General features: G+C 47.0%; 1 protein-coding gene across 2 annotated transcripts in view; it reads right to left on the bottom strand.

The window, feature by feature from the left end:
- Positions 1–22665, bottom strand: part of LOC142470091 (chymotrypsinogen A-like) — a 66163-nt gene extending 43498 nt beyond the window's left edge. For both annotated transcript variants that reach the window (XR_012789162.1, XM_075577027.1), the window contains exons 1-6: positions 22563–22665; positions 18817–18923; positions 17361–17440; positions 9669–9747; positions 2511–2691; positions 1005–1138 (exon numbers count right to left, since the gene is read on the bottom strand). Coding sequence is in view for 1 of the 2 variants with exons in the window: in XM_075577027.1 (XP_075433142.1) it covers positions 1005–1138; positions 2511–2691; positions 9669–9747; positions 17361–17440; positions 18817–18923; positions 22563–22614 (633 nt within the window). In the remaining variant the exon portion in view is untranslated. The remainder of the gene's footprint in view (positions 1–1004; positions 1139–2510; positions 2692–9668; positions 9748–17360; positions 17441–18816; positions 18924–22562) is intronic.
- Between the last annotated feature and the right edge of the window lie 2055 nt (positions 22666–24720).

Here is a 24720-nt window from a genome sequence, read left to right as displayed (position 1 = left end):
TGAAGAACGCCCCTGCACGTAGTCGAGGCTAGCGTCTTCCCCCCAGGCCCCCAGTTGGTGAGTGTATGCCGTAACTGAGTATTTCGTATGTTTACTGGCTTGCCAGAATAAACTCTGTTTATTCAACTCCTTTGTCCTGCCTGGTGATAGAGATCTCGGTGTGATAAGCACTTGTCTCCCGCGACAATATTTATTTCATTTTAAACGTATGTTCTTTTCTTGGTTATTTGTTACTGTATCTCCCTGGCGGCTCTCTCCTTTCTGATCTCTGCTTAGTTATTAACTCTGTACCCCTCTCACCATACCACCCTCCCTGCCCCTGGGCACCCTCAGGCTTTAGACATGTAGAAAACACAGCAAGAACGCTTGTTCTAGTGGTGGTTCCACAACAGCGCTGGTCATTCCACTTGAATTCAGGGAGGAGAAGTTGAGTCGCAGTTTGGGAACATTGGAGCCACGGCAGATTTGAGGCTCCGCTTTAACATCCCGAGCGTACCCATTAAGGCACCTAATATTTTGCCATTTTTTGACCCTTTACTGTCTCAATTGTGCAGTATTTTCCCCAATGTAAGTGTGCAAATGTCTACAATACCAATGGACAAAATATTCTGATTTGAAAGAATGGTTGGCTGTTTTTTTCTCACCTTGCACCTATTTGCTGGATTACTATATTGTTAAACTTTCCACGGAGGGAGGAACATATCTGTATGTATGTTATGTGTTACGGGATTTGGGCACGTAGTGTAGTGATAATGAGTTCAAGCTTTTGGAATTCTTCATCTAGGATCGGTCTAGCTAGAGAGAAGAGGCTTGTCAGATACTGTAAGAGTATTTCACAGGCTGTGAGTGAAGGAGATATTAGGCATGAGAATGCAGTAGAGACAAATGGGATAGAAAGGAGACAGCCTTGAACTGAGCACATAAGGTGAGTAGTTGCATAGGGAGAGATCAGAGGCTAATGTACATTGTAATATGGTCCAATGGAAGAAAAACAAACATCGTACCACGCAAGAGGAAGATCCCGCTGCTCCAGCACACATCATGGAACTTAAGATTTTTGCACCCCAAATCTTCTGACATTGAAGGTAGGACATCAATGGGAGGGAAACCTGCTGCAGTTTGCTTGGGAGTGCTTTAGCTGGAGAGAAAAAATCAACATGCTGCAACATAAAACAATACTAAGTATCACTACCTATTTCCAGTTATCTTTAGTTTTGAGAACACAGGCACTTATTGGCTTCTAATAGTAATTACAGTTACTGACTCCAGTTGCCCACTTGTAATGATATCTAATGCCATCAATCTTGGATTTACATGGGTTTAAATGGGTTACAGATGGGGAGTACAAATATTAGATCAACATTTAATGGATTAAATAGCTATCACCTCCCTTGTGAACTAACACATAGAAGACAGAAGTATCTGTATAATCTGTATTTCAATCATCTTTAGTGAATAAACAAAGTGTCATCACCAACATTGGGGCCCATTAAGCGAGTCCAGACACTGGGTATCACACAAGTTCCAACATTGGCTCCATTAATCATTAATGGCCATTAATCTGACACCATTTAGGGCCATATTTACTAAGCTTGCTTCATACAGTAAGACGCCTTCAATGCTAAAAGGCAACTTACAGCCCCATTTAAATGAATGGACCACAAGAGGCCATAATTAACCACGTGGCGTATCTCCAGAAGACGCCTTACAGGCGCAGCATATTCATTTGTATGACTTATAAAGGGCTCAATTTACTAAGCCGTGCGGGAAGGAGTCTTATGGTGTAGCGCTGCTTAGTAAACACAGCCCAGAATATTGATTCTTCCTTAAATAGACTCCAGTTGAGTTATTTACTGAAGTGTCTCAGCGGCAAAACTGGGGCAAAGAATTGTACCCGATTTATCAAAGGAAAAACTTGAATTGTTTCCAATTGAATTCGTTTTCCTTGGTAAATCTGATGCTGTTTTTGCCCCAGTTTTGTAACCAGGACATTTGAGTATATCACACACCAAGGAAGCACCCAGTGTCCTAATAACGTACCCGACCTGCCAGAGGCACACATGCTGTGGGTCCTGCCACGCTAGAGTCTCTTCTCCTGTACTAGGCATTTGGTCACTTTCTAGGAGGTGATCGGACAAATAGGCGCCCCGTCCACTTCCGGCAATCTGGGCTGAGCTGCGCCATGGGATTTTCCTCCCAGTGCGATCACATGGCCCGGAAGTGCCAGAGCTCCAGTTGCACTCTGGTGCCCGCTGTATATTCGGCACTCTAATGGTTAAAGCGGTCAAGCCGATCACCTGCTATAAAACGAGCAAATACCCATGACATACCTAGAACATTATAACGGTCTCTAGGTGCCAGGGCCCATGAAACGTACAGTACAGTGCTGTGAAGTCGTTTCCATGTGCTGGAGAAGATGTTGGTTCCATTCAACTCTTCTCCAGCTTGGGACATCGAATCAGAGTGTAGAGGAGAATATTGCAAGTTATCCAACTGAAGGTCTATCTTACTGATTGCGTTGGTGTAGCCCCATCCACTGGTGACACATTTTATGCCAGCTGATAAGCCATCACTTGAAGCTGTGAGGCACACAGGGGACACACGGGCGGTATATACAGCAGGGCTGGAGAGCTTCACCAGGAGGACATCGTTCACATGGGTGTCTCTGTTGTACTGAGGATGTCTGATAACCTGGAGTAAATGGAAGATTATGTTACTGGTGTAGAGATCTTCTGAAGAAGAGATCCCTGGGATTCTGAAACTGCAATCCATCAATGTCGGTCCAATAAAGCAGGGGGGCTCAACTCCACTCCTTAAGCCCCCCAGATTCAGAACAGGTGGCTCAATTAGTCCCTGCTTCAGGACAAGGTGGCTCATTGTCCCTGATTCAGCACAGGTCGCTCAATCCGAGGTTCAGCTTTCGACTGAGCCTCTGATTGAATCAACTGTGCTGAAGATGGGATATCCTGAAAGCCTGACCTGTTGGGAGGGCTTGAGGTCTGGAGTTGAGAACCCTGAGTTAGGTCAGAACTAAAGGTGGCGTAACTCACCTCCACACCCTGATACAGGTCTGTTACAGGGTCAGGATAAGTGTGAGATCACAGTTAGGTCTGATTTAATTATCTTATTGTTATTTACAGAGTCCTTTACCTCTCTTCTCTTTCTTTTAACTTTAATTAAACACCTTTTCAGGGGCTCCATGGGAGTTACGCCACCTTTGGGTGAGTAGGACAGGTTTATTACACAAGTTGGTGCTAACTTTGGATGTATAAAACTAACAACCCCCCTGCATTGGCAGGGATTGCATTGGCATCTTAAGAGGGATGCATTTAAAGTGATAATTTTAAGTGACAATATATAGTTAGACTATAGTTTATATATGTACTTTTCTTCATGCAATACCTATAACCTCAGCTGATATGACATGGATCTAATTGCATTCTCTCCACAGGTATGTCCCTGATCTGCAAGTCCTGTTTTAAAAGAATTACCCTCCCGGCTTGTACTATTGATCTATTGGTATGTTTGAATATCAAAAGGTGGATTTTTTTTCCCTCCCCCCCTCTTAACTGTGTGCTGCTAATTGACCAACTGGAACAAGCTGATTTATTGGGGTGTGGGGAGGGTCATGTGACTGCTTTAGATGTATAAAACTAACAACCCCCCTGCATTGGCAGGGATTGCATTGGCATCTTAATCGTGATGCATTTAAAGTGATCATTTTAAGTGACAATATATAGTTAGACTATAGTTCATTTTAAGTGACAATATATAGTTAGACTATAGTTCATTTTACGTGACAATATATAGTTAGACTATAGTTCATTTTAAGTGACAATATATAGTTAGACTATAATTCATTTTAAGTGACAATATATAATTAGACTATAGTTTGACTAGAGGTGACTGGGGACTTCATCTTTCTGCAAACTCTTTTACTCAAGGCAACAAACGGTGAGCTTATATGACCACCCTGTGATCCCATGCTTGTTAGCCTGTATATTTTAATCCGCCACCCCTTTACAACTTATTTCACTGCAGCCTCTCCCAAAACTGACTGCACAAAACTACCTCCCACTGCCACTCAGGCCACTGAAACCCTGAATTGACTCTAGCATTACAATGCAGCAAAACATTTGACAAGGAACAGGCAAACCCCTGCTGTTTAGTCTGCACACACTCACTTTGCTCACAACAGTTCCATGCAGCACTGCCTACCTCTGGCATAATGAACCTGCTATGTATCTTAACTTTTTTCTTTCTCCTGGCCTCATGGAGATGTTACTCCCTCTATCCACTACAAACTCCTCCCTCCTGGCCCACACCCAACATCACCATACACCCTGGACTACTCAAAAGCCTTGCACTATCTACTGAATGTTGGTGGAGAACTCTAAAAACCATCACACCAATCACCTCTCACTCATATGGCAAACATCACAAATTTACAACTTGCAAACAACTACCCAAATTTCTACTCATACTATTACTCTCTTTAGCAGATGATATTGAACCTAACCCAGGTCCTCCCATTTCAGCTCCGTCCCATACCCCTGAGAATTCCACCTTTAAATTCCAAAAGGAGGGGTGTTATTTTATATTGCAGACACCTTACAATTTACACTGTTAAGTTGCCCCCCAAGCCCACCCTCTTTTGAAATTCTAGTTGGAAAAATCTGCCTTCCCTTTTCTAAGCACATCTTGCTTGCTGGCATCTACCGCCCCCTAATGCCCCTCTACAGTCCCTGACTGATATCACCCAGTTTCTTGGCTCAATTTCCTCTCTGAATGAGAAGAGTGAGCTGCTAGTTCTTGGGGATTTCAACTTCAATTGGCTTGACCCTAAAAACCACAAAATCCAGATACAACTCAAGTCACTTAACCTATCACAACTCATTTCTCAACCCACACAGACAAACCTGAAATCGCACAACCATTCCTTGCTAGACTGGATTCTCTCCTCAAACCCCAGCAGAATCCAATCCTCTGGCATCCATCCTGATATTTTCAGTGACCATGCAATAGTGTACTGTGTAAGGAAAATTAAACCGCCCCATTCAAGCCCTAAAGTTCTCCTCACTAGAACATTTAGAAACTTTAACCCACAACAGTTTCTGGCTGACCTTACCAATTGCCCATGGCACAGAATCGATTTAATTCCCGACCTTGATTCTGCGCTCGACTATTTCCCATCCGAGTTCGTAAAACTCTGCGATACCCATGCTCCACTTCGCAGAATAAGGGTACGGGGTGCCCACCTTCCATGGGTTACAACTGACCTTATAGCACTCTACCAGTTCAGCGATACCTTGTGGAAAAGCTACAAAATAAGTGGCACTACCAAGGATCTCAATCACTACAGATGCATGCGGAACATGAGCACAAGGCAAACAAGGCATGCAAAAGCACAATATTACTCTGACAATCTCCACCAGAATACTTCAAACCCAGCTAACTTCTGGAAGGTTGGAAGGTTATCAACAATATATTCCAGCCTCCTAACCATCAACAACCAAGTAATATCACTAAGGGGGACATTACTCTGACAAACCCCACTGACATTGCAAATGCATTCAATGATTACTTTGTGGGGTGTGATACTAACTTATTAGCGAAACGCAGCCCAAACCACAAACCTGAATCTCCTCCTGGGGGTACCCACATAGCCCCACCCCCTCCCAACACTGCCCACAACTTTCAATTTGGCCCAGTATCCGAAGAGGAGATTATACAAGCGCTCCTCAAACTAAAACTAAGCAGCCAATGTGGACCTGTTTACTACAATCTAGGTTCCTACGACTTGGTGCCCCAGCCATTGCCAAACCAATTGCTTCCATTGTCAACTCTATATCCCAAAGACCTGGAAAACTGCCAGAGTTGTCCCAATCTTCAAAAGTGGGGACAAAAACACTGTCTCAAACTACAGGCCAATCTCACTTCTCCCAATTCTATCCAAAGTCATGGAACAATGTGTCCAGTCCCAATTAAGCGATTACTATACCAAGACAAATTTCCCTAGCCAATTCCAGTCTTGCTTTCGCCCCAAACACTGCACCGTAACTACCCTGCTAAAAGTTTGCAATGAAACCCAGTGTGGAATGGAACGGGGCAACTCACTGGTGCAGTATTCCTAGATTTTGCAAAGATTTTTGATACTCTTAATCATGCTATCCTGCTTCAACTCCAGAGCTCTGGAATAGGGACGCATGCTTTAAACTGGTTTCAGTCCTACCTATCAGGTAGATTCCAACATGTTGCAAGAAAAGGTAAGCGCAAACCCTATAATATATCAACAAATAAATCACAAAAAATGATATCACCAAGAGGAGATGCTGCTGGTGTGAGGAATTTCACAATCCCTCAATAGACAACAGGAGGAGTACACAGAGCGCAAGAACTCCTCTCGTGGGTAAATGGAAGTTCACAGGAATCAGATCAACATATGTTAAAAGAGAAAAGATCATAGTTAAATACAGTTTAATTAACAAAAAAATCCTTTGAGCAGTGAGCTCCAGTACACTCACATGCTCCACGATCATTAAAAGCAGTTTAACCAACTCAGGGTTAGGAGCGACGCCCGCAATACAGCAAACACAGCTCACACGAATCCTCTGGTAGGGACAGTCTTCTCTGCATCAAAACAGCGTCTGACGTCACAAGACTTCCTCAGCTTTCCTCCAATGGTAAGGGGGGAGTAGCAGGATACAGAGTCAGCGTCAGCGTTGAGATCTTTACAGCGGGAGAACAGCTGGTTCGCAGAAAGCTGCAAGAGGCTCCACACAGCTCACGGGTCACTGCGCAATTGAAATTAACCCTACGCGTTTCATCCGAGTATTCGGACTTCTTCAGATTCCAACATGTGTCCATCTCAGGCTCTAACCCCCTGGATATCACCTGTGGTGTCCCGCAAGGCTCTGTTCTGGGGCCCCTACACTTCTCAGTGTTCATCAATGATCTTCCCACAGCTTGTAAGGAAGCCTCAATACACATGTATGCAGATGACACAATCCTATATGCACACAGCCATAGCCTCTCCGACCTTCAACACATACTTCAGTCTGACTTTTTGAGACTCGAAAAACTGGATTTCCTACAACAAACTGTTTTTAAACACTGACAAGACTGTAACAATGGTATTTGGGACCAAGACTAAATTTTTAAAGCTTCCAGCAACTAAGCTCCAGATTAGAACCAACACTAACACCACCCTAACCCTTGTCACTAGTTTTAAATACCTGGGCATATGGTTTGACTCCCACTTAACATTCGGGATGCACATTGATACCCTGACAACCAATACCTATGCCAAACTAGGGGTACTTTACAGGAACAAATCCTCCCTAAGTCTCCTGGTCAGAAAGCGTATCGCACAGCAGATGCTAATGCCAATTATTGACTATGGAGACATAGTATATGGCTCGGCACCTCAAACCCACCTTAGCAAACTTGACACCCTCTACAATTCAATTTGTCGTTTTGTTCTCAATGCAACTACAACACACATCACTGCGAAATGCTCAAAGAACTAGATTGGTCATCACTCGAGTCTAGGCGCAAAGTTCCCCTTTCCTGTCTTGCCTATAAATTATTTATGGACCAGCTACCCAGCTATCTGAACAAGCTCCTCACCCCTTCCACACGCAGCACTTATCATCTGAGATCTGACTCCAAAAGACTGTTCATGGTCCCAAGGCTCAGCAAAGTATCCGGCCGTTCCTCCTTCTCTTACTGTGCACCCCAAAACTGGAACAACCTACCAGAGACTCTCACATCCACCACCAGTTTAAGTTCTTTCAAAACTAAGGCTGTCTCACACTTTAATCTGGTCTGTAACTGTTTCATATGCCCATAATATATATTTTCTTTAACTGTGCATGCAATGTCTTGTATATAATGTATATACCCTGTTCATTTATGTAACTGTATTTGTAACCATGTATTATTTGTTTTAACTCTGTGCCCAGGACATACTTGAAAACGAGAAGTAACTCTCAATGTATTACTTCCTGGTAAAATATTTTATAAATAAATAACTTCACATAGCGTTACCCCGTGCTAATGAGATCACTAACAGCCATTGGTTTTGCAGATATTTAGCTTTGTGGATTCCCATAAAACTCCGGGAAGCTAACGGACGTTACCTATTTAGGTTAAATTCACATTAGGAGCTCGGATTTAACGGAGCTCCGAGGACCCCAAAGAGTGTAAGAAATCCTACAAATTATTTTGTAACCATGGACATTTTCAAGGTTTGACACCTTAAGAAAACAGACCTGGTATAATGTTTTTTAATAATGTTTCAATCCGTTGTATTTATCCTATTAAACACACCCCTGTCCTTATTTCACTGCTGTCCTGGAAGGGGCTGACCTTTTACACGGGCAGTACCACAAATCAATGTAATCAGTCACTCTTAATTTGAGTCAGTTAATTGAGTCAGTTTAAATTGTATTCAGGTCTGCTTTATCTGATTACCTGGTTCCTCATTATCTCTTTAAATTAATTATTCTGCCATCATTCGTCAAACTCAATCAAATGGGAAAGACAATGGATGAACAATCTGACTGTATATACAACTGATCCAAACAGTCTTATTATCCCAAATATAATAAAACCCCTTTGTATTTGGAAACGTTAAGTTTCCCCTCCCCCCCCCCATCATTTTTCAACAAAACCAAAAACCGGTTTAAGAACCGAAACCCAGAGACGAGTGAACGTGCCGGTCTTAAAAATACTGTATCTGTCTGATTTGTTTAAAAGCTACATTTAACCTAATGAGACCAGCACTACCATTAGGTCACTTAGGGATTGATAGTGTCCCAAGATGTACCCTGCACGTAATAAACATGTTTCTCTAGGGGACCCCGTCATGTACAGGGTAATAAATGAACTTTTCAAACTGAGTGGGTCTGCCAGGGACCTCTGCTGTGTTAATCCGATGGGCCATTAGTCTGTCTGCAGAAATGTCACTGAAATGTTGCAGCATGTACCCAGCATGTGCCCAGCATGTACCCAGCATGTACCCAGCATGTACCCAGCATGTGCCCAGCATGTACCCAGCATGTACCCAGCATGTACCCAGCATGTGCCCAGCATGTGCCCAGCATGTACCCAGCATGTGCCCAGCATGTGCCCAGCATGTACCCAGCATGTACCCAGCATGTGCCCAGCATGTGCCCAGCATGTACCCAGCATGTACCCAGCATGTACCCAGCATGTGCCCAGCATGTACCCAGCATGTGCCCAGCATGTACCCAGCATGTACCCAGCATGTGCCCAGCATGTACCCAGCATGTACCCAGCATGTACCCAGCATGTACCTGAGTCTTGTTGGTGATTGCCCCAGATTTTCCCAGGCAAGTGTTAGAATACTCGTCGGCGCACCTGTAGGTGTGCAGCAGACCATACTCCATCCCACTGTATACTCCATCCCACAACAAGGAGCCATTTTACCTTTTGCTTCAATACTGCCCCATATTCCCTCTAGACAATGGGAGGCTAACTCCAGTCCTCAAGGGCCACCAACAGGTCAGGTTTTAAGGATATCCCTTGCCGGAAACCATGGAAAGTCTGTTTAGCGCAGAATGAAGTTGCTTCAGCACAAGTGGCCCAATCGGTGGCCCCCCCTTCTTTGCCTTCCATACAATCTTCCTCTGTCAGTACCTTACCTTGGAGATGCCTTTGACCTGCCTGGCTTCGGATGTGGAAGCCCGATCGTACATACCCAGAACAGCAACATGGGAAGTTCTGTGCAAGGGAGAAAGACGTGGAAATACCATCGTTAATACCAGAGGTCACAGCATGAGGGTATTAGAGAGTATCAGTGGCACAGGAGTATCAATAGGTTTTTCTGTTTTCAACCCTCGAGTACCACATCCTCCTCCAAATAATATAGGAAGAGACACGTGCTCATAAAGGAGCTCACCTGAGATACCGGATAAATATTCATTATTTTAACTTGGTTATTTAGACTTAACTGTGACTGTCACACAGTAGCACAAAGTATTTTGGGTCGGATCTAATTGGTTAGCCTCTAAGTACTCTCTAACATGTATGTGTTCATCCAGCATGTCTGTCATTTAGGAGGATAGGGGTTAATTTATTATACCCTTAGTCCAAATTATTAGGACCAAAAGATGATATGTGGGATGTCAAACTGTGTGCTAGCAAAGGACTCGTGTTTCCTTATATTGGGAATCAGGTTACAAAAATATCTAACAAACATCTTCTGTTCCACTGTTACTAATTACCTATAATAGCACACCGGTCTGGTTACAGGTTTGGTAATTCTCCATCATTAAAGCTTTCCACATCTAAGAAATAACTTTGTTATAGTATGTGTGTGTGTGTGTGTGTGTGTGTGTGTGTGTGTGTGTGTATATATATATAGACCGTGTTCGACAATCCTATACATTTGCACGCCTGGGGCGAGTGGATTTAACATCTGGGCGAGCTCCTATTGGCCCAAGCAGCACACGTGTTTGTTTTTTTAAATTTTCCCTGCTCGCGCTGAAATTTCCCTGCTCGTGCTGAAAAAAAAAAACCTCCCCCTACCTGACAGCTGATTGGCGCGCGCACCCAGGCTTTGTGGGCGCGCGGCCAGGCTCTATATGAGCCCGCCCCCAACGAGCGGCCATTCTTTCTGGCCGGAGATCTGTTGGAGAGTAAGTTCTCTCTAATCTTCCGTCCTGCAGCCCCTGTTCCTTCCCTGCAAGCCAAGGTGTTCCCCCTTACTCCCCGCTTCCCCCTGATACCCGCGCGGGGCGGGAGATGGTAGCGGGGGTGTTCCCCCTTCTCTCCCCGGTCCCCGCTTACCCTGGCTTCCAGCGCGGAGGTGTTCCCACTTCCCATTCCCCCCGATCCCCGCGCGGGGCGGGAGATGGTAGCGGGGGTGTTCCCCCTTCTCTCCCCGGTCCACGCTTACCCTGGCTTCCAGCGCGGAGGTGTTCCCACTTCCCATTCCCCCCGATCCCCGCGCGGGGCGGGAGATGGTAGCGGGGGTGTTCCCCCCTTACCCCTTTGGTCTCCGCTTCCCCACGGTCCCGTGGCTGCCCGCGCAGGGCGGGAGATTGTCGCCGGGGGGTGAGCGGGGCAGTGGTGGTGGTGCTCGGTCGCGCGTCCTTTCCTCTCTTCTTCCCCCTGTCCCGTGTGTGTGCGCATGGGAGAATGTGTGTATGTGCATGGGAGAATGTGTGTGTGTGCATGGGAGAATGTGTGTGTGCATGGGAGAGTGTGTGCATGGGAGAATGTGTGTGTGTGTATGGGAGAGCGTGTGTGTGTGCATGGGAGAGTGTGTGTGTGCATGGGAGAGTGTGTGCATGGTAGAATGTGTGTGTGTGTAGGATACCAGAAGTGTCCACCCCACCCCCCCACCCCATCACACCCCCACACAATCACCCAGTCACCCCAGCCAATCACCCCGTCACCCCACCCAATCACCCAATCTCCCCGTCACCCCACCCAATCACCCAATCTCCAAGTCAACCCACCCAATCTCCCCGTCCTCCCACCCAATCACCCCATCACCCCACCCACCCACCCAATCACCCCCCTGTCTCTCACCCCCTGTCTCTCACCCCGTCTCTCACCCCCTGTCTCTCTCACCCCGTCTCTCACCCCGTCTCTCGCACCCTGTCTCTCACCCAATGTCTCTCTGCCTCTCGCCCTCTCTCTCTGCCTCTCGCCCTCTCTCTCTGCCTCTCGCCCTCTCTCTCTGCCTCTCACCCCCTCTCTCTGCCTCTTGCTCTCTCTCTCTGCCTCTCGCCCTCTCTTTCTGCCTCTCGCCCTCTCTTCCTGCCTCTCGCCCTCTCTTTCTGCCTCTCGCAGGGGGGGGCTCAAGGTTGCATGGTACAGATCTGTTATGGGGGTGAGTGGCAGGGGGGGGGGGACCCGCGACGGAGGTTGGGTGCTCCCGGCCGGATAATCTGTTAAATATAACATTGTTTGGTTGATTGTAACAAGTCTTTTATGCTGTCTACAGTTATTAATAATGTATTTGTCCCATTCTACACCCAGTCAGTCAGTCACCCAGTCAGTCACCCAGTCAGTCAGTAACCCAGTCAAGTCAGTCAGTCAGTCAGTCACCCAGTCAGTCAGTCACCCAGTCAGTCACTCACCCACCCAGTCAGTCACTCACCCACCCACCCAGTCAGTCAGTCACCCAGTCAAGTCACCCACCCAGTCAGTCACTCACCCACCCAGTCAGTCAGTCACCCAGTCAGTCACTCAGCCACCCAGTCACCCAGTCAGTCAGTCACCCAGTCAGTCAGTCACCCACCCAGTCAGTCACCCACCCAGTCAGTCAGTCAGTCACCCACCCAGTCAGTCAGTCACCCACCCAGTCAGTCAGTCAGTCAGTCACTCACCCACCCACCCAGTCAGTCACCCAGTCAAGTCACCCACCCACCCAGTCAGTCACCCAGTCAGTCAGTCAGTCACCCAGTCAGTCACCCAGTCAGTCAGTCACCCACCCAGTCAGTCAGTCACCCAGTCAGTCAGTCACCCACACAGTCAGTCAGTCACCCACCCAGTCAGTCACCCAGTCAGTCACTGACCCACCCAGTCAGTCAGTCATTCACCCACCCACCCAGTCAGTCACCCAGTCGAAGTCACCCACCCAGTCAGTCAGTCACCCAGTCAGTCACTCACCCACCCAGTCACCCAGTCAGTCAGTCACCCAGTCAGTCAGTCACCCAGTCAGTCAGTCACCCAGTCAGTCAGTCACCCACCCAGTCAGTCAGTCACCCACTCAGTCAGTCAGTCAGTCAGTCACCCAGTCACCCAGTCAGTCAGTCACCCAGTCAATCAGTCAAACAAGTAGTCAGCGGTCTACACATAATAATGTATTGAGGTTTTGAAATAATTTCTAACTTGCTTTGTTCCAGATCTGACTAGAAAGCTTCAAACAGGATACCTCTGAATCCCCCTAACCCAGAAGACAGGTAGGGAACGTCTGCACTCGTGTGTATTTGCTGACAGTTATGCTTTAATTTTGTCTTGGGATTGTTAACAATCACTTATATTTGCAAAATTTATTAAATTTGCAATGGGGCGGAGCTAGGGGGCGAGTAGATTTTTTGGGTCGGCGAGTAGATTTTTGGTTGATTTGTCGAACACTGTATATATATATATGGCTAAAAAAGAAAAAGTAGGGTCAAAGAGGTGCACTCAAACACTAAATAATGAAAAATAGAAAAGAAAGGGACTTTATTGGCAAAAAGTATAAAAACCACATAAAACAGACCCACACAGATCGTCTGACAAATCGCTATGTGACACAGCGTAGAAACACCAAAGAGGTACAATAGGTCTGTTAAGAACCAAAACAAGATAACAATATATTATTGCAAATATACCATAACAGAACCAGGGGAAAAAATAATTTTTCCCCTAGTAGTGTAACTAAGATCGGCCGATCCAATGCAATAGTCAATGATTAATATGAATGGTAAGTAAATCCAGACCACAGAAAAAATATATAATGAATATACATAAACCTCTTAATAATGGTGAGAGATGGTAAGACACATAGCAAATACATAAAGATTAGACCCTATAATGTGCTGCAAGTCAGGTCTGATTTACATTGGCATGACCACCAGGGAACTGCGTGTAAGGGTTTTGGAGCACACACGTAACATTAAAAATGCAACTAAAGACCTGGCGTGCTTCAAAAAATTCACCAGTGTGGCACGCCATTTTCGTGATGTGCACAACTCTGTCCCCTCATCCCTGGTGGCCTTTGCCATTGATAAAATCAACATAGGCATCCGCGGCGGTAATGTGGAGCAGCTCCTACTGCAAAAAGAATGCAGATGGATAGTTCAATTAGGGACCATGATTCCAACTGGATTAAATGATTACCTCAGTTTTGCAATGTTCCTTTAGTTTTTTCATTCATTTAGAGAATCTGTCTTGTTTTATGTAACTTACCCTGCCTTCCCTAGAATTCTTTTATTAAGTCCCAATCACAGCTTATGGTTCATCTCTCCTTTGATCCTCCATATTTTATGTTTCTGTGCAGTATTGTCAATATTTGGTATCTAACTTAGTATAATGCTATTTCATTAGACATCCCTTAAGATATTGTTAATATAATCACTCTTCAAATTAGCGCTATTTATATTTTTATTCATGACTCCTTACTTTACAACACTCTGCTTAGCAATTATGCTTATTTTAATCACATTATGTAACTTCCTGTGTCTTTTTATGTCTGTCGCTTTAAGGTTTACTGCCTCCAAAGTTCTGCTCACTTCCACATAGCAACAGCTGACACGGTTCTATTTTTCAGAATTTCCTATTGGCTGTTGGTCACGAGTGAACTTTTGGCGCGAAAACGGAGCCCTTTAAGAGTGTTTGTTTATGCTGACACTGTACGCTCCCGGAAGAAGCCTTTTTGGCGAAACGGCCGTAGGAGCAGAGCTGTGACAGCACCCCCACCACCTTGTGACCCGTGTGCAACATCAGACTTCCTGAGATCCTCCTCTGTGATGTCGCTGATGCCATAACATGAGACTTTGGTCTGTATCACAGGACTTTCTTGCTGCATTACTGTGAGATGCTGGGATTTATCACAGGACTCCCTCGGTGCCCTGTACACTACCTATCTGAGGTGCTCTATGTCCTTGGGCTATTCTCATAGAACTTTTGCTCATTACCTTTGAGCTTTGCATCTCTGGGGATTTGACATTAGTGCTATTAGTGCAATATTTGGATTTTTCTCTCCTGCTGCTTACTCCATATGTGCAGCTTAGTCCGGGCATCATGATACAGAGCTGACTTGCAGCACATTATAGGGTCTAATCTTTATGCATTTGCTACAGTATGTGTCTTACCATCTCTCATCATTATTAAGAGGTTTATGTATATTCATTATATATTTTTTCTGTGGTCTGGATTTACTTACCATTCATATTAATCATTGACTATTGCATTGGATCGGCCGATCTTAGTCACACTACTAGGGGAAAAATTATTTTTTCCCCTGGTTCTGTTATGGTATATTTGCAATAATATATTGTTATCTTGTTTTGGTTCTTAACAGACCTATTGTACCTCTTTGGTGTTTCTACGCTGTGTCACAGCGATTTGTCAGATGATCTGTGTGGGTCTGTTTTATGTGGTTTTTATACTTTTTGCCAATAAAGTCCCTTTCTTTTCTATTTTTCATTATTCAGTGTTTGAGTGCACCTCTTTGACCCTACTTTTTCTTTTTTAGTCATATAATTCCCTTGGGTCGGTAGCACCACCAGAGGGTCACTTTTTACCCTGACCTTTGGTCAACTGATTACTTAGTCAAATAGGGGTGATTTGACTGCGGCATCTTTTTTGTGTGTTTTATATATATATATATATATATATATATGGACTCTGATATTTACTGGGTAAAATACACTATTAAATACAATCTAAGGAAACAGATCTATCCATCGGTAACCCAATATTCACAGATATTTTCCATCCTTGGCTCCTGTAATCACATAGGTTCATCCTCCATGTTTTATTTTTATATTTAATACCCTATTTCCTCGATTCTAAGACGCACCTTTTTTCTGATTTTCACATGTCTGAAATCGGGGTGCGTCTTAGAATCGATGTATTAAAAAAAAGAGTCTACAGTACTAACCCCCTCTTTTCACTTAACATATTTCAGGAGAGGTCCCATGTCAGCAGAGGACTAAGCGGGTGGCGGGAGAGCGGCGGGTGTGCGGCAGGACAGGTCCCAAGTCTGCAAGTGAATGAAGATAAGACGACGGGCGGGCGTGCGGTGGCGGCGGCAGGAGATCATAATAGCAGGAGAGCTGAGCAGGAGTAGAGCGGCATAGGGGAACGGCTTTGGAGGTGCACACTGTAACACCGGAAGTCAGACACTGGTCAACTTCTGGTGTTACAGTGTGCACCTCCCAATCCGTTCCCCTATGCCGCTCTGCTCCTGCTCCGCTCTCCTGCTATTATGATTTCCTGCTGCCACCGCCTCCGCCCGCTGTCTTCTTATCTTCATTCACTTGCAGGCTTAGGACCTGTCCCGCTGCACTCCCGCCCGCTATTCATCTTCAACCATCTGCAGATGTGGGACCTCTCCTGCCGCCGCCGCCCCTTCATCCGCCGCTGACATGGGACCTCTCCTGGTAATTGATAAAGGAATTTTCCTGTATTGTAAAGGCCAAATCGATGGTGCGTCTTACAATCGATGGCGTCTTACAATCGAGGAAATACGGTATATCTATTTGTTTGTATATTGAACAATATTTAATGTTATGTATTGACTTATTAAAAGTTATGTTCAAAATATTTTCCTATGACATTAATACGTCAACAAATATTGTTTAGTTTGTGGATCCAGCAATAACCCATTGTGCCTGACTTTAGTAGGCGTGTTCCAACTCTAAAAGGGATGGTTTTCTCTGTCTCTAAATCCAAGTACTGTTCATCACTATGATTCCCTAGGCAGCACCCTGATATAAAGAGTTATTTACAGGGTACCACATTATAAAAGGCTACCCAGGAAGAGCAAAGTCTCCCCTCTGTTACTGTGCAACACTAACACCAGCACCTGCAGCGTTGTAACAAAGAAACAGCCCTGATTCAATGCTACTGTATGGGATTCTTTCTGTTTCATTAAAATTCACTTACAGTTTTTCTGCAGACACAATGTGGCCCATATTCACAAAACGGTGCTAAGCGTTAGCATTTATATGAATGGAAGTAAAGGCGTGCTAAAGATTAGCCCCCTTTGGTGCACCTGGACCTACGGTTGGTGCAGATTTCTAGGCAAAGGGATTTACAGCAGCAAAAGAGAGTCCGAAAAATGATGCACTTAGTTGCAGAATTGAATAGCTGATTATAATACGTGTGAGTCATGTAAATCCTTCGGGGGACTCCCCAAATCCCAAGGAGGTGAGTGCAAAACACCCAGATATAAGAAGATGAAAATACAGCTGTTTGGGGGCAATTTCACTCCCCCAGTTTCCTTGACACGCAAAGTTCTAATCTCGCACATCCCCAGGCAGGTTTGAGATACTTAAAACCAGAGACAGAACATGAAACACAGACAGAGCCCAGTGCTACATCCAAAGACACAAATACACAGTACAGTGCCTAAATATATAGATATAGATATAGATATCTTATTCAAAAGATCTATATATATATTTAGGCACTGTACTGTGTATTTGTGTCTTTGGATGTAGCACTGGGCTCTGTCTGTGTTTCATGTTCTGTCTCTGGTTTTAAATATATATTGCCATGCTCTGTAGCACTCCTCTTTGACACTTATGCGCAAATATATATATATGTTGTGGTTATTTTGGGGGTTCAATATGAGCTTATAGGGGTCATGTAAGGTTTGAGATACTCACAGGACATCGCAGTGAGCGGCCGTGATGACCCAATTAGGGTTGAGGAGAGATCCCCCACAGTAATGGAATCCAGTTCGGTCCTGTTAATCAAACATCAAAATGAATGGAAGCTGGTGTATTTCTTACCTGCATTCTCACCCTATTGCAGGGGTGGGCCACTCCAGTCCTCTAGGGCCACCAACAGGTCAGGTGTTATTGATATCCCTGCTTCAGCACAGTTGGCTCAATCAGTGGCTCAGTCAACAACTGCACCACCTGTGCTGAAGCAGGGATATCCTGAAAAACAACCTGCTGGTGTCCCTTGTCAACTAGAGTTGGCCACCCCATATTGGATCGGGATCCATAAGAGGAGTGGCTGGAGTAATTTACTAATAATACAGTTAAAGAAACATTCCCTGATAATACCCCCCTCACCCCCCTCACCCCCCCTGGATTAACAGTGGTGAGCCTGTTACCGATAAGTGTCCAGCCGTCAATCATGGGTTTGCAATATGGTGTCCGGGGTCAGTACTTGACCCCCCGCGGGCCGCGTTTGTAGCTCGTGGCTATATTTGGTTTGTACGTGTCTGTGCGGATGGGAGTTGGGACACCGGCGCTGACTAACCTAACATTTCTCAATCTGCGCCATCAGCGGCAAAAAATAACCAAATGTAAATCACTTTGGTCGCGTCGCGTTGAATACCTGATTGGTGCAATTTAAATCCATTCAGAATGATGTGTATTTTATTTATTTATCATCAGTGCTAGTAAATGTAAAGCGTTACTGTAATATTATTTCTATTACCCATACTGGGAAAATAATTCATTTTGTTCCCCTATATAACTAAACGCTCGCGCTGCGTCAAATAAGTTTTATGGGTTGGTACATAGCAACTTCATTCTGCGCTAAACAGACTTTTTAGGGTTTCCGGCAACTTGAACGATTTTGTTCTGCTTATTTTTAACACACTGAAATAATCTCTTTTTAGTACGTAGCATATACAGTAATATATTGATCCAGGGGAACGAACACAAACCCCACTTACTGTCTGCGCTATATTTACTATGCAATGTTACTCCATCAACACCTTCCGTGTCAGATCACAGCCAAATCATTTCAATGGACATTAACTACACAGTGCTGGGAGGCATCTTGTATAGTAGCGCTGCTTAGTAAATATGGCCCTATGTCCCATAAGGACAGGGATTCCTTCCTGACTCCAGTATTGGCAATCAGATATCTCCCAGGATCAATATTCTTCTTATGCCCCCACACTCCCTATTTGTTTTTTCTCTGCTTATATAACTGCTGTTCCCACATTGTACCATGTCACTTTATAAATAATAATAATATTTGGCATATCCCTGTATACCTTTCCCTTGTAAAACGATGTCTCGTCCGTCCATAAAGGTATCTAGTGTATCGGTTTCCGTGGGTGTTACATGCCACGTTTAGAAGAATATATAGGGTTCCTACCTGTAGGGACACCTGCCACGGCCACGACCCCGACACGGCGTTCTGACCATTCACAATCCTGGGGGCGTACCCAGAAATAACCGGTGTAATGGCTGGGACACCGCAGCCTGAGAAAGGAGAAAACAAATCGCATTATTGCAAAATATATCGTCGTCTTCTCAGATGCATTTTCTTTTGTGTGACCCACTATATAGACAATTATAGGCTAAAGCAGTCAAATTCAGGGCATTATTGAAAACCCTGCTCTCTGATTGGTTAAAATTCCGGGCTTTATCCAATCAGTAATGCCCGGAATTTTAGCAGCTTGCAAAGTGTAATTTTCAATCTGTTTATTTCCAGCCAATCAGCTTTCACAACAGCTGGGAAAGGACAGGGGATTGGTCAGAATGAAGTAACAGCTCTGAGACAGGGGATTGGTCAGGAAGTATCAGCCACAGGTTGACCCCGCCCCCTCCCAAGCTGACTTAGATTTTCTGCGCAGATTCAGTTAAATTGGGGGGGGGGGGGGGAGGGGTGTTAGGAGTCTGCAAAGAAGTGGCTGCATTTTTTATTGTGGCTGGTGTGTGTGTCAGTAGCAGTGTTTATGGGTATAGCAGCAGCTGTGTGTGTTGTGTTGTGCAGTTGTACGTGTGTGTAATAGCAGTTTGTGTGTGTTGTGTGTGTAGAGCGGTTGTGTTGTGTGTGTGTATAGAGCTCCAGTGTGTGTGTGTGTGTGTAGAGCTGCTGTGGTGCGTGTGTGTGTGTAGAGCTGCTGTGGTGTGTGTGTGTGTGTGTGTGTGTAGAGCTGCTGTGGTGTGTGTGTGTGTGTAGCAGCAGAGTTTGTGTGTGTGGAGCTGCTGTGTGTGTGTGTAGAGCTGTTGTGTGTGTGGGTGTGCGTGTGTGTGTAGAGCTGCTGTGTGTGTGTGTGTAGGGATGCTCTGTGTGTGTGTGTGTGTGTGTGTGCGTGTGTGTGCGTGTGTGTGTAGCTGCTGTGTGTGTGTGTGTGTGTGTGTAGAGCTGCTGTGTTGTGTGTGTAGAGCTGCTGTGCTGTGATGTGTGTGTGTGTGTGTGTATAGATCTGCTGTGGTGTATGTGTGTGTGTGTGTAGAGCTGCTGTGGTGTGTGTGTGTGTGTGAGTAGAGCTGCTGTGGTGTGTGGGTGTGTGTGTATGTGTGTAGAGCTGCTGTGGTGTGTTTGTGTGTGTGTGTGTAGAGCTGCTGTGGTGTGTGTGTGTGTGTGTGTGTGTGTAGGGCTGCTGTGTTGTGTGTGTGTGTGTGTGTGTGTGTGTATAGAGGTGCTGTGTTGTGTGTGTAGAGCTCCAGTGTGTGGTGTGCTTGTGTGTGTAGAGCTGCTGTGTTGTGTGTGCGTCTGTGGCAGCAGTTTGTGTGTGTGTAGATCTGATGTGTTGTGTGGTGAGCTGCTGTGTGTGTGTGTGTGTGTGTGTTGAGCTGCTGTGTGTGTGTGTGTGTGTGTGTACACACAGAGGAGGCGGCAGTTTGTGGATATAGATAGCTGCAGTGTAAGAGTATATAGAGGTGGATTCATGTATTTACCATTTTGTTTTAATAAAAAAAATCTATATAACTATGCAAAAGTGTCTATTATTTATGAAATAAGTCTACATTTAGCCTATAATAGTAATAATCCCCGAAGAACAGGGCATTACTGGCCAATAATGCCCTTGCTGGGTTAAAGTCCCTCGGCTTCGCCTCGGGCCTTCAACTCTTCCAGCCAGGGCATTATTGGCCAGTAATGCCCTGTTCTTCGGGGATTATTACTTAAGTCTCCCCCGCTGCAAACGGGTGTTATGGGTCCAAGTTCTGCTGGTTCTTTGGATCCTGGAGAAGTGTGAATATGTTGCACACGGGAAGGAGAGATGTGTGAAGAATGGAAAGCTCTGTACGTTAGAATTGTATGTATGAGCAACTATAATACCAGTCCCGGGGCACAGGGGTGCGTGATCGCTTTGGGCTGTGGGCAAATTTCTGGGGGTCACCAAAGGATCCCCCCCCCATGGTGTTAATCTTCTGATTGAAATTACAGAAACTAACGCACTACAGCAGCAGCGTCTCTCTCCCCCGTGTCTCCCGTAGGCCCCATTCACACAGTGCACTTTGCGACGCTGTGTGCACAAGTCCGCGCGTGCGCGCCTCCGTCTGCTGGGCGATGTGTGATCATCCCCGGCAGACGGAATGATCCGCGGGTGGGGGGAGCGGGCGGGGGGAGGATGAGTTTTCGTGGCAGAAAGTTGTGGGTGCCGTCCCCCCGGTGTCCACCGTCCCCCCCCTTTTTCAAAAAAATCATTCTTCTGGGGACAGCGGGGAGCGGGGGCCGGGGAGGGGGGGGGCTGTGTAACGAAGAACATAAAACAAAAGTGTGTGTGTGTGTGGCTGGAGCAGGGAGCTGCCGAGTCTCTGCTCACTCTCACAGCCAGGCTGCATTGATTTGCTGCTGAAACTGACGTCGCGCTGCTGCAGCCGGGAATCACACCTTCAAAAGACTCCTGCGACTGCAGCAGCGCGGACGCCGTGCTTTGCAGCCAATGGTAGTTTCAAGAGTGAACACTACCATTGGCCGCCAGGGGTCGGTGACGAACGCGCGCGCATGTCTAGAAGTGCGCAGTGTGAACGGGGCCTTACTCTGTCTCCCTCGCTCTTTGTCTCCCTCCGTGTCTCTCTTGCTCCATGTCTCTCCCGATGTCTCCCTCCCTCTGTCTCCCTCCCTCCGCGCCTCTCTCCGTGTCCCCAGCAGAAGCATCAGTCTCTGTGGCTCCGTTCAGTCAGCCTGGATGATGTTGTGGATACCCAAATATGGGCATATCCATACCCTGACATCCATATCCTGACATATCCATCTTCTGACATATCCATATCCTGACATATCCATATCCTGACATATCCATCTTCTGACATATCCATCTTCTGACATATCCATATCCTAACATATCCATACCCGGACATCCATATCCTGACATATCCATCTTCTGACATATCCATATCCTGACATCCATATCCTGACATATCCATCTTCTGACATATCCATCTTCTGACATATCCATATCCTAACATATCCATACCCTGACATCCATATCCTGACATATCCATCTTCTGACATATCCATATCCTGACATATCCATCTTCTGACATATCCATATCCTAACATATCCATATCCTGACATACATATTCTGACATATACATATTTGTGCATCTACTGCATCATCTAGGCTGACTGAATGGAGCTGAAGAGACTGCTGGTGAGACACAGAGGGAGACACGGAGGGAGGGAGACACAGAGGGAGACACGGAGGGAGGGAGACACAGAGGGAGACACGGAGGGAGGGAGACACAGAGACAGGGAGGGAGACACGGAGACACGGAGGGAGACACGGAGACACAAAGGGAGGGAGACACGGAGACACGGAGGGAGACACGGAGACACAAAGGGAGGGAGACACGGAGACATGGAGACACGGAGGGAGGGAGGGAGACACGGAGGGAGGGAGACACGGAGGGAGACACGGAGACACAAAGGGAGGGAGACAAGTTTCAGTCAGAAGATTAACACTGCTGGGGTCCCATTCTGTAGTAGGGACCCTATAGCATTACTCCTCTAATTTTTTCAGGGGGGCCTCGGGGGGTGGGGGGGGCTTGTGTAGTGGATATTTAAATGTAGGGCTTACGGCTAACACAAAAAAAGCCACTGCCATAGGACGTATCAACACACCTAGAATAAACTTATGAAATGCTAATGGTTTCTTTGCACTTACCATAGGCAGCCCTAGTGATGGCAACGCAAGTCAGGAGCCAAAAGAGAGTCATGTTCCTTCCTCACCTCTGTGTCTCACTTATACCAGGGGACGCTGGGAGGCTTCTTATACTTTCTGGTGACCAATCAGTGCTCAGCTCTATATTTAGAGCCCCTATGAGTGAGGCACATACCTCATTTTCCCATAAGGTTTTTCCCCGAAATACACCATTGTTTTGGCTGAAACCCTAGACAGACAGATACCACATAATTGTCCAAAACTGTTTCAAGCATGAAGTTCCTGTAACCTTTTTTACTTCCTTGCTTTTAACGAAGTACAAGGAAGAAGGTCTAGTGGCTACAGAAGCAGCAATCCATGCAATCTTTTATATATATATATATATATATATATATATATATATATACTAGCTGAGAGACCCGGCGTTGCCCGGGATGTAAATGCGTAATAGGTAGTATTATTTATAAATGGTGGAACAATAGGTGACTGTTTGTTGTAAAGGTTGGATAATAATGTTGAAAAGAAAGATGGAAGAAAATGTAATACGATGTTGTATAAAAATGGTTTATTGTAAACACACCACAGTACAATGTATATTTTGGTGACATAAGTGATGTAAAAATGTGAGGCGTGTGTCCTGCTAGGGTGTGAGCGTGTGTGAGGCGGCGGGTGGGTGTTCAGTACGGGTGGCGCGTGGGTAGTGAGTGCTGGCTGTGGGTTGGGGTCCTGCTAGGGTGTGAGGCGGCGGGTGTGTGGCGAGTGCGGGTGACAGCTGGTCAGTGATATTGTTGCGTAGGGGCAGGATGCGGCAGGTGTGTGTCGAGTGTGTGGGGTGGGTGAGAGGCGGCAGGTGTGTGTCGAGTGTGGCAGGTCTGTTTAGTGCGTGCGGCGGCTGTGTGGCGCGGGGATGTGAGCGGTGGGCGGGTGAAAGGCAGAAGTGCGGGTGGCGAAAGGCAGAGGCGGGAGGGCGGACGAAAGGCGTTGAAGGAGGGGAGGTGAAGGGGGGCGGAGGGGGAGGTGAGGATGGGTGGTGAGGGGGGTGGTGGGGGATGGTGAGGGGAGGTGAAGGGGGGGCGGAGGGAAGGTGAAGGGGGGGGCGAAGGGGGGGTGAGGGGAGGTGAAGGGGGGGTGACGGGAGGTGGAGGGGGTTGCCGGAGGTGAAGGGAGGGGGGGGGTGACAGGAGGGGGGTGACAGGAGGCGAAGGGGGGGGGTGACAGGAGGTGAAGGGAGGAAGGGAAGGGGGAGGTGGAGGAGAGGAAGGGGGAAGAGGGGAAGGGGGGAGGAGAAGGGGGGAGGGGGGAAGGTGGGGGAAAGGGTGAAGGGGGGGAGGTAAGGGTGAAAGGGGGTAAAGGTGGGGGAGGGAAAAGAGGGGGGAAGGGGGGAAAGAGGGGTGGAGGGGGAAGAGGGGAGATGGGGAAAGGGGGAGGTGGAGGGGAAGTGAGGAGGGGGAAGGGAGGTGAGGAGGGGAAGGGGGAGGTGGAGGAGGGAAGGGGGGAGGGGAAGGGGGGGAGGTGGGGAGGGGAGGTGGAGGAGGGTGAGGGGGGGAGGTGGAGGAGGGAAGGGAGGTGGAGGAGGGGGGGAGGTGGAGGAGGGGGGGGAGGTGGAGGAGGGGGGAGGAGGGGGAGGGGGGAGATGGAGGAGGGGAAGGGGGAGATGGAGGAGGGGAAGGAGGTGGTGGGAAGAGGGGGAGGTGGTGGGAAGGGGGGAAGAGGGGGGAGGTGGTGGAAGGGGGAAGAGGGGGGAGGTGGTGGGAAGGGGGGAGAGGGGGGAGGTGGTGGGAAGGGGGGGAGGTGGTGGGAAGGGGGGGAGGTGGTGGGAAGGGGGGGAGGAGGTGGTGGGAAGGGGGGGAGGAGGTGGTGGGAAGGGGGGGAGGAGGTGGTGGGAAGGAGGAGGAGGTGGTGGGAAGGGGGAGGAGGTGGTGGGAAGGGGGGGAGGTGGTGGGAAGGGGGGGAGGTGGGAAGGGGGGGGGGCGGTGGAAAGGGGGGGAGGTGGGAAGGGGGGGCGGTGGAAAGTGGGGGAGGTGGGAAGGGGGGGGCGGTGGAAAGGGGGGGGGCGGTGGAAAGGGGGGGAGGTGGTGGGAAGAGGGGGGAGGTGGTGGGAAGGTGGGAAGGGGGGGAGGTGGTGGGAAGGTGGGAAGGGGGGGAGGTGGTGGGAAGGTGG

Source organism: Ascaphus truei, chromosome 19 (genome assembly GCF_040206685.1).
Source record: "Ascaphus truei isolate aAscTru1 chromosome 19, aAscTru1.hap1, whole genome shotgun sequence".
NCBI classification, from domain to species: Eukaryota; Metazoa; Chordata; class Amphibia; order Anura; family Ascaphidae; genus Ascaphus; species Ascaphus truei.
This window is presented reverse-complemented; position numbering and strand designations above follow the sequence as displayed.